This window comes from Quercus lobata, chromosome 2 (assembly GCF_001633185.2).
Source record: "Quercus lobata isolate SW786 chromosome 2, ValleyOak3.0 Primary Assembly, whole genome shotgun sequence".
In the NCBI taxonomy this organism is placed as follows: Eukaryota; Viridiplantae; Streptophyta; class Magnoliopsida; order Fagales; family Fagaceae; genus Quercus; species Quercus lobata.
Window position 1 is genome coordinate 74,413,386 of NC_044905.1, and position 10,583 is coordinate 74,423,968.

Below are 10,583 nucleotides of genomic sequence, written 5' to 3' on the forward strand. Positions count from 1 at the left end.
AAACACGTGTCCGAATTGTATCGTCTCCAGTGTAAAAATGCATTGGACACAAGCTTCACTCTTTAATGGGTACCTGCAGCTATTTAGCTTAAATAACTTAGTCATTTGCAATGTTTACATTACATTTTAAAAAATTTTCCATCAATATATATTTTTTAATAATTCAATAATTACAACAATGGAGGAGGAGAAGATCCAAACATTGATGGATCCATGTTAGGCCAATGGCCCCCCAAAATTTTTTTAAAAAAAATGGTTACTGTAAATTAAAATTATAAGGTTTCTTTTTAAAAATCTTAAATATGTACAAAGTTTTAGAAAATTATATATATTTGAAATGATAAAGACAAAGTAGTTAAGTTTATAACACCCTGAATTTCAATTAATATATATGCATAAAATTATTTTTTGAAGTACATAATTGTTATAAGAAAATAAAAGGTTAGCTATATTCATTGTAATCTGGATGGAAGAAACTCCGGCTTTCCTCCAAACTCAAATAGCATCTGATGTAGCCTCTTAATCAGTTTAATGAAAGTCTCTTATTCTGGTTTAAAGGAAGAATAAAGTAGACCTTGTAGATATGTGGATAAGAGAGGTAGCCTATAGACTCAAGCAATGAGCTTTAGTGGAAACTCACTGTGTTTCTTCATGTGAGTCAGATAGATTTGATTAGACTTAGATTTTGATTAGACCAGGCCAACCTAAACAGGAACGTGCCCACAAGAATGCAAGTGGGAAAAATAGGAAGAATCTTGCAAAAGTAGGCATTTTCAATCTTAAATACTATATTTCCACCAGGACAAATTTAATTTAACAGAAGCAACAGGTGTAGGAAAGAAAGATCAGCAACTTCATTCCAGATTTTAATGCATTTGCTTTTCCTCATTGTGTTTATCTTGTGCCTACAACTGCAGAGCAGTTACAAGTGCCAATCGAAAGGAACAACCACTTTTTAGCTTTTTTGCAATGGAAGGAAACCATTGAGGCACAATACAATCGAGGAGAGGAAACTGGTAGTGGTACAAAGAAGGAAAATGGATACAAGAATTAAAAGAAATCAATCTCTAAATAATTACCTGAAGGCTTCACATCAACACCAGGCACCTCAGTTGTGGGTGCTTTTGGCGGATCAATGATAGAGGGGAAGTCCATCACAACTGGTTTTGGCACGTCTGGGGGATTTGTACAACGGATGAGTGCCCAATTCACACTTTGAAAGAAAGGATGTTGTTTAACTTCTGTAGCACCACGCCTATAAGCAAGACGATGCTGTGGCTCTTTTACAAGTAGACCCCTAATCAAGTCTCTGGCAGCAAAGCTCACAGAAGGTGACTCTGGAAATCTCAAGGGCTGGCCAACCACATTAAATAGGGTAGCCCGGTTCCCAGCTCCCTTGAATGGAGTTTTACCAAACAAAAGCTCATAAAGAAATATCCCAAATGTCCACCAATCTACAGCACTACCATGGCCTTCACCTTTAATGATTTCAGGTGCCAAGTACTCATGTGTACCAACAAAAGACATTGACCGAGCACTGGTGGGTTCAGCGATGAGTTCAGGGAGAGGAGTCACTTGATGACATGTTTCATTCCTTGACTTGTTCTTTTTTTCTTTCTTGGGCTTGCCTGATAAGAAACGTGGTGCAAAACAGGCAGGTTGGATGCAATCTGGCTGCATTACACAAGTTGGCTCTATGCAGGTGGGTTGAACACAGTATGCTGAGTTTTTTGTCTCCAAGCTTAAGTTAGAGGATCTCACCAGAGTTGGGCAGACAGCACATCTTAGAGAGAGGTCAAAATCTGAAAGCATTATGTGCCCATCTTCTCTCACCAACACATTTTCTGGTTTTAGGTCTCTGTAAATGATGCCAAGCATGTGCAAATACTCCAGAGCAAGAAGAACTTCAGCCACATAAAACCTGCAGTGACAGTGTAGATCAATGGGATACATTATCATTTTTTCTTTAAAATTAAGTTCAGATAAAATTAAACCTTTATCACCATCATCATCAAAACGAACAGTTACCAAGATAGATCGGTAAGAACAATTGTGCCAGAAGTCTTAGTTCAAATATCATGTTTTTTAATTTCTTTAACACATTGTGCATTCACTAGAATTATATCAACAAAAACAAGGAAAAAGAAAAAATATTAGCTTTTGTGAGAACCAGGAGTATTGCTTAATATGATGGAATCCTTTTTTTTTTTTTTTTTTTTTTTTTTAATTTTTCCAATTGTTTTTCAATTTTAAATAGTTCCCCAAGAGGCTACATCTCTAGGAGAAGAAAGTCCTGCCAAATATCCTTTTTGGCTCTTCCCCACCCCCACACTCCTTTGGCTATTAATTGAGTTCATTGTTTTAATGACAACTGATAATGCACAAACTTACCTTCTATTTGCTAGCTTTGGCATAATATTTCAGAACTTCAATATATCTTACATTCGTGAAACCTATTCTATAAGTTAAATAATGATAACAGCAACAATAGAAGCGACTTATATGTGTATAGACAAGCCAAACTTAGTATGATGCCGTAGAGAAAGGGAATAATCAGGAGTTAAGTTAATGAAAGAGACTTCCACATAAGAATTAAAGAACTTAGAGAAAAACAAGAAAATGAGCACTTGTTATGACTGCCCAAATCATCATGATGAAGGGACAGCAAAGGGAAATTAGATAGAGATCATAAATAAGGTTGATGTAGTACCAAAATATAAGGTATAACATCAAGTTCATGCAGGTGACAACTGTTTGTAGTGTGATTCCACTAGGTTGGTATTCTTAAAAAATTGAGTTGTAAGCAGGATTAGTTCAAAAGGAATGTTTATGGCAAAGGAAATTGATGCTTGTTGTTTTAGAAACCTCCTAGAAAAAAAAAATTAAATTGCATAAGCAGGTGCTATCAACATCAAAGCATTCATAATAGTGGCAAGATCTAAAGATTCACTTGATCCACTAGACAAAAATGGACTAGTATATATAATTAAATTTTGCAGTTCTTTGGCTTTCCCCAAGGTTTCTACAGGCGAAGATGACTCCTCTTTCATACCAGCCAAACTATTAGAAAGAGAGAGTCTGTACAAACCACTGAAGTCTGGTGCAAAGTCTACAGAGAAATTTCTGTATTGTTTAAAATAAAAATAAAATAAGAGCATAGTGAGACCATCAAATGAATCAAATCAAGAGAGACAGAGTTAACTGGAATTGGACTCACAAGTTATTCTCGATTATATTACGAGAACCAACATTTTTATCTTTACCAATAGCAGCAACATAAAACATTTGCCTGAGTGCATGCATTTGTACAAATTCAAGTGCTTAAAGCAACAAGAAAAGGAACAGGAGGAGAAAACAATTCCTAACCTGGCAGCATGCTCTGGAAAATACTTTCCTGGTTGTTTTTGCCTGAGTGCATGCAGATCTCCACCGGGACAAAACTCCATTACCAAGCAAGAGAACTTCTCTGTTTCAAAATATGAATACAATGTGGGTAGGAATGGATGATCCAGAGATTGCAGTATCTCTCTTTCTGTCTGAGCCCTCAATAGCTTCTTGCGAGCAGCAAGAGCTGATTTATCCATTACCTTCATGGCAAAATAAGTTTTAGTGCCAGTCAACTCTGATAGATAAACGTTGCCTATATCTCCACATCCCAGTCTCTTTAACAATCTAAAATGTTTCATTTCCAACATCCCATTACGAGATCGAACAGCTTGAATTGCTTCCCATCTTATATCATTTGCCTTGTGAGGCTTGTACATGGCACTGCTTAAACTACTTGAGCTGCTCTCATCACTAAGATCACTGCCAGTGCTGCCTCTGTAGATGCTGGTCTTCCTGCTCTCGACAAGATCACAAGAATTAGTAACTTCACCACTTTCAATAGACTTCTCAATGCTGCTTGTGCATTCACTAACTTCCGTGTTTGTGAAACTTTGTTTGGCTTCTGAATACAGGGTCGCAGCATAGAGGCTATTTGGAGGACTTGGACAATAGGTTACCACTGGTTGAGAAGTACAGTGGCCATTCATTTGTTCAGCACCTCCTTTACTTGGAAATAAAACCGAATTTTCAGATTCTGACAAGCCACTCGAATTACAATTCTTTGAATCAAAAATGGGATTATTGATGTAAGATTTCATTGCCACTGCAGAAACCTTCTCCGCATAAGAGGTTCCACCCACTTTACTATCAACATAATTGGGGGGCCCATATTCAGATTTTCCTTTATGTGAATTGTAATAGTGTTTTTCTGTCTTCAGTGATTCTGCATGCTGCACATCATGATGGGCCACCTTGTGAGATGGCTTTTGATTAATCACATAACCATTTGGATAGCTGGCTGTTTTCATGGCATGATTATGAATAGTTGCATAGGAAGTGGAAGAAACCACTTCATGTCTAGTTTGTTTTGAAGATGGAGGCCTAGAGGAGTGAGGAGTCTTAGATCTTGATGGAGGCTTGTTGCCTATTGCCAAATTCTGAGTCTTCGAAACTCCATCAATAAGTGACTCCATTCAGCAATTTCAAACAGGCACTGCCACGCCAAAATCTAAACTAAGCACAGTGAATTTGTGAGACAAAAACTGACAAAATGATAAGCAATATAATCCCCCTCACCATCACCACTACCACCACCTTATGCCAAGGCCATTAATAACAAAATCTTAGACTTAAACGTCTATCTATTTTTCAAAAGAAGAAAATCTGTGACAATAACTATGTGGTTGAAACCTAGGCGTGAATTTTAATGACCCTGTATGCAATTTCAAATAAAAATCATAATTAACAGAATTTGCAGAGTTCCATCACACAAATATTTCGTTCAATTAAAGAAAATCCCAAAGATTACGGATAGAACAAGAAACCTAAAGCCGACCCGAGATACCAAGACAAACATAGCTAACCCCAGAATCAAGATAGTGAACATAATTACTACACACACACAAAAAAAAGGGTCAAAAAACTAGCAAAGTCAACCATCAACTAAATAAAAATGCATTGCTTTGAGATTCCTACACCACCATAAAGAAGTTTCTCAACGACCCAGATGGCATTTTTGCTTGCCAAGCAAAAATGTAGTAAAAGAAAAGGAAGGAACTAGAATTTGAAGAAACAATCAAGCTCGAAGCTTTCATTGTTTGTGACGCAAGAAACCCAACACCTCCATTCATTTGGAGCCAAAAAAGCAACAAACTTGACCTTCCCCTTCTTTTCTTTTCCCACAATTTCTCAAAAACCAAACGAAAAACAAGGCAAGAAACCCCAAAAAAAGCAAAGAACCAAAGAATCATAAAGAATGAAAGAAATAAAGGGTACAGTATAGTTTTAGTTTTAGTACAGCATACCTTTTTATCAGAGAAGAAAGAGTACAATGCAGAGCAAGCAATCCTTCATGACAGTTGGAACACAGAGAAAGAAAGAGAGAGAACCAAAAAAACTCACGGAGAAAGTGAAACAACTTTGGGTTGTCTTTGTGTTTCTCTGAAGAAGAGCTTCAGATCTGATCGAAACAAAGAAAGAAAGAGACGCACAAAGACAGACAGAGAAATGGAACAATAATAATTACAGCAGCAACAATTTTTTTTTTAATTTTTTTATTATTGAAAAGGTTTTTTCTGTTATTTTTCGTCGTGTAGTTAATGGTGCTTTTGCATAGGAATGGGATTTTTGTTCAGTGAGTAAAAACTAAAAACAAACCCAACCACACAAGCAAAGCATAGCCAAGGTAAAATAGCAACCCAAACAAACAAAGTCACTTTTGATTCATGGGGCACCCCCTTTCACTTCACTCTGTGTTTTATAATGAACCCCTTTCTAAAAAGGCAACTTCTTCATCATTCAAATAAAAGAAAAAATAAAATTAACCAAAAATATTTTTAATAATTTTTTATTAGAAAAGGAAAAAAAAATAATCGATTCTTTTGATAATTTTATGTATTTTTCTGTAAATAATTATATCAAAACTTTTTTAAAATAACCTATTAACAAATGTCTTTAGAGCACTCGTTAATTGAACCCATAAATAAATAGTTAAATACTAGTAAATTGAAAAATATATATTTTTGCTTTTCTTTTTAGGGAGCTATATTATCTACTGAAAGCTCAACTTAAAAATGTCACTCATCATTGGTAAATGGTAAATTAGAGAAGTAAATGATTTCTAGAGTCATTTCACCCATCACTTCCACTATCCACCGAATTCACTTAATGTTTTAGATCAAGGCAAAAATACATTACATCCTCTGATTAGTGGGTTGATCTCATTTTAGTCCCTTGACTATCAAAACTTTCATTTTAAACCTTTAACTATTATTGGTTTGCAATCAAAATGATCATTCTGTTGTCTCTGTTAATCATAACAATATCGTTTAGATACATTTATATCAAAAATTGCTTACAATATAACTAAAGAATTAGAAAATCTTATAAAATTTAATATTATATACATAATACACACACCCAAAATTACTTCCTCATCCCCAACGAATTGCTCGCACCCCCACTGTAGACCCCAAGGCCTCTTTGCTTATAATTAAAGATGGTAAAGGTTCTCTTATTTTATCAATATAAAGAAAAAAAAAAATCTCTACTATTTTTCGAGAAGTACTATATTGAATATTCACAATATTTTAACAATACTTTCATCATAGGTGATAAGTTGTTATTAGTTTTAATTTAAATCCATCATTAAAATTATTTTTTTTCTCACCAGTAACAACCAATAATAACCTGTCATTAGAATTTGTTGTGAAAATATTGTAGATATATCATTTCTTTTATTTTGTTAGTTGGAGAAGAGTGTTATTGCCCTTTAACCAACATGGAAATTCAATTAGTTACACAATTTTGTTTGAGAGAGAGAGAGAGAGAATTTTCATAACTGACAAGTTAACAAGTTGTTATTGTAGGTTAAAAAAAAAAAAAATTAAGTTAGTAGTGTGCCAACGTGAAAACCAAATAGACAGAAACCAACTCAATTGTTATGAACAAAAAAATGTTATGAATATTATTGTGTTTATAACTTTACTCCCTTTTTTTTTTTTTAATGTTCTTATTTTAAATTTTTAATCTTTGTTCATTTTTTTTTTTTTTTGCCCAAAACGATGTAGGTTTGGATTATTTATAAATGCTAGCAAATAGAGTTGACAGAAGGAATGAATTGATAATAATTTAAAATTCTATGGTGTTAATTATAAGTTTTGATAGTCAAGGGACTAAAATGACAATCGCATGATACTCAAAGGATGTAAAAAAAAAAATACTTAGGATAAACTTTATTACAATAATGCCAATAAACATGAGTTCTTTTATGTCATCATGAGAGTTTAATGAGCCCAACAAAGTTATTTTCCCAACAAAGGTAATTCTCTTTTTGGCTAATATGAAGAGTAGTAGCACAAATCTTTTCATACTTTTTAGTATGATATAAATTGTGATTGATATATAATAAAGATTTATGTAAGAATGATTTTACACCAATCAAATCCTATTAATTCTACTAATTATGATAACATTGAATCCTTTTCTCAAAAAAAAAAAAATGATAACATTGAATCCTTAATATTTTTAAGAGTCTTTTAACTTAATAATACAAGTTGTTATCTTTTATTAGAAGAACCACATCTTACCGAACTATCAAATCATAAAAAATAAAAAAAAAATAAAAAAATAAAAAAAAATCTCTTTTTTAGTTTTTCTTAGACAGCTCCTTCTCCGAGTGCATACAAGTGTTGACAGCAAAAAAATAAAAGAAAAGTGTTTAAGCATGATAGAAAAAGAGCTTAATAATTTTAAAAAGGGACAGTTAAAAAGAGTGATATATTTTATTTTTGTCTTCTTCAATGCTTTGCTTTCTCCTAATACTTGTTAAGAGAGAGTAAATTACAAGAATTGGGGTGTCAACTAATACTACTTTTTTTATTGGGTTTTACAGCAATCAAATTCAATGTTTGGACAGAGAGTAGATAAAGATTCATTTCTTTCTTAAATCTCAACCAGTTTTGTAATACCCCAAATTTAATTGGACAACACCATTAACTTGCATGTGGATGCTTCGAATCTCTCTCTCTTATCCACATTTTTTTCATTAAGTTTAGGAATCAAATTCACGGAGACCAATTTAGATTTGATTTTTTTTTTTTTTTCGTATTTGAATGTAAAATATCGATGAGTAAAAATATTGATAAAAAAATTAATAGTAATCACATGGGGATTAAGTCATCGCACCAATACCATTAACTTTTTGATTGGCGGGAACAAGAAGGTGTCACATGTGCGCACGTGAAGAGGACCAGAAGCATGTGGACGGCTGTCATTGCTTTGTTCGGCGCATAACATTATCTTGCCCCTACGGTGAGTTTTAAACCCCATCAATAAAAGTAATAAGTAATTATTGAGGGAACCCATATGATGATAAACTATAATTATATCACTATAACCTTTACCACACTCTTCTCTTTTGACAATTGTTTTATGTAGTTTTTTTGAGAGGTATTGTTAACCTGTTGCGTCCGTTTCGAATGATTGCTCTTTTGGTTGAATTACAAATCTCTTACTTTACTAGTTGAACTAACTGAAATCCATAATTGCTTTATGTAGTTGAATGTGAACGGCAAAAAAGAGTGGTGGATTTATGTAAAAACAACAGACAAATAATTACAATTTTTCACATAATAATTGTGAGAAAATTATATGGTAAAAAAAGTGGTGCTAGAATTAATTTTTTTTTTTTTTTTTGAGAAACTAGAATTAATTACTTGATGACAAATGGCGGCTTACTTTTTAGTACTGTAATTCTTAAGGAAATAAATTCGTTCACGTTAAAATGTTAAGTTATACTATAATTTCATATTCATCTATCACTAACACTATTATATATCAACCATTATAATACTACCAAAAAGCAGTTTTAATAATAATACTCGTAATAATAATAATAATAATAATAATAAATTTTGTGACACTAACTTGTTGACGTCATTTTGATATCAAGACTACAAGGATTAAGTTTTTTTTTTGGTATAACCTTACAATTCGAAAAGCTCTCCCAATTGGAAGGAAAAAATCATGCTCACAGATTTACAGTCCCTATCACAGAACAGGCTGGTCTTTCAATCCTTTTTTGTACCAAGGATCATTTTGTGTAAAGTTACTACTCTAGCTGAGCAAGCTACTAGGATGCCAACCAACCACTGATGGATTAATCCAACATTTTTGTAAAAATTTTTGTATTGTTTCCTGGTTTCTTTCCTATGAATGGTATCCAAAAAAGAAAAAAAGAAAAAAAAAAACCTTTCAATGAAAGTATTAAAATTTTATAATTCATTTAAAACGTATAAGCATCAAGTTTTATCTTGACATCAATCATATATTATATACTATATTATATTTAAGTCAAAGTATAATCATAATTCAAATTTTCTTCTAAGAAAAAATTTAAATCAATTTTTAATAATTCTCTAATTTTACACCTCATGTCCAATTACACATTTATAATACTCAGTGTCAAAATCTAGAAGACTATCTCCCTTATCTTTAGATAAATAAAAACCACTTCATTATTATTATTGTTAAATGTTTTTATACATAAGTACGGCATTACGGATTATAACCTAATATTGAAATAAAATTTAACTATTATTAATTTAATATATCTATATAATTATTGATGATAAGGGTTGTAAAAAATGGTTGGACAACATTGTACAAAAAGAAATCAACTCAAAAGTTACCTAAAAAAAACTATGGATCATAATGCAGGCCACAATCATCTGTTTTTTTTTTGTTAGAGGTGGTGGTGCCCATATCAATGTTCACTTTACAAGTTTTTTTACAATGCCGGCAATGGCATCTCTAGCGACATGAGGGGCCGGAGTGCCACGCTAGTGGGACCCACCACTTGTTCTAATCTAGTCTTGGGGCTTTAATTGGGACCCACGTAGGTACTATTATATGTGGTGCAGACGGTAGGCACGGAGGGAATACGGTGGTTGAGTAGTCCCTCGTGATGATGACCATAACAAATCCCCTCCCATATTTTTAGTGGGCCTCATTGTGTGGGTTCCATTCCATTAACTATAACCTTACTTTGACCTCTAATTTTATTCTAATCCAATGGACAATAGTGCATTTTTAACGGTTTGAGACATATAACTGAGTAATTAACTTGGTGCTCGTTGTTCTCACTTTCATGATTGATTTTACAGATATAATTTTAATGTGAAAGGAAAGAACATCATGTTTCGTAAAAAAGTCCCAGAATAGATTGTTGAAATAATCCTTCCCACTAACGAAATGATACCACCGATATAAATGTGTGAGTTAGCTTACTAATTAGTATAAAAAAATAGAATATAAAATATGGGTCATGCTATCGGATGCCCTTAGGACAATGGTTAATAATCCATTTTAGGAAAATTTTGATACAACTTTTATGGAAAATAGAAAAAAATGTCAAAACATTAATTACTTTTTTTTTCTTTTCCCATAAAAACTTTTTTAAAATGGATTGTTAACTATTATTTTAAGAGCATCTATTAGTATTTCTCATAAAATATTAGCAGATAATGCTACATTTA

The 10,583-nt window shown here is 32.8% G+C and overlaps 1 protein-coding gene across 3 annotated transcripts; it reads right to left on the reverse strand.

Moving 5' to 3' along the window:
* Window positions 1-830: 830 nt before the first annotated feature.
* LOC115976579 (protein kinase PVPK-1-like) lies at window positions 831-5,676 on the reverse strand. 3 transcript variants are annotated; one of them, XM_031097932.1, is made up of 3 exons: window positions 5,352-5,676; window positions 3,367-4,540; window positions 831-1,921 (listed from the first exon to the last, which is right to left on the reverse strand). In XM_031097932.1, exons 2-3 carry the CDS (start codon window positions 4,518-4,520, stop codon window positions 1,051-1,053), a joined length of 2,025 nt encoding a protein of 674 aa, XP_030953792.1. In that variant the 5' UTR covers window positions 4,521-4,540; window positions 5,352-5,676; the 3' UTR covers window positions 831-1,050. The 3 variants fall into 3 exon arrangements, with proteins under 3 accessions (XP_030953792.1, XP_030953790.1, XP_030953791.1); XM_031097930.1 differs by having other exon boundaries at window positions 3,367-4,555; XM_031097931.1 differs by having other exon boundaries at window positions 3,367-4,560.
* Window positions 5,677-10,583: the final 4,907 nt, after the last annotated feature.

Bases quoted from the DNA above. Each gene is read 5' to 3' on its own strand.
- LOC115976579 (XM_031097932.1), bottom strand. From the start codon at position 4,520: ATGGAGTCACTTATTGATGGAGTTTCGAAGACTCAGAATTTGGCAATA. The intron at 1,922-3,366 runs GTTAGGAATTGT...CTGTCACTGCAG, and splicing joins TTTCCAGAGCATGCTGCCAG to GTTTTATGTGGCTGAAGTTC.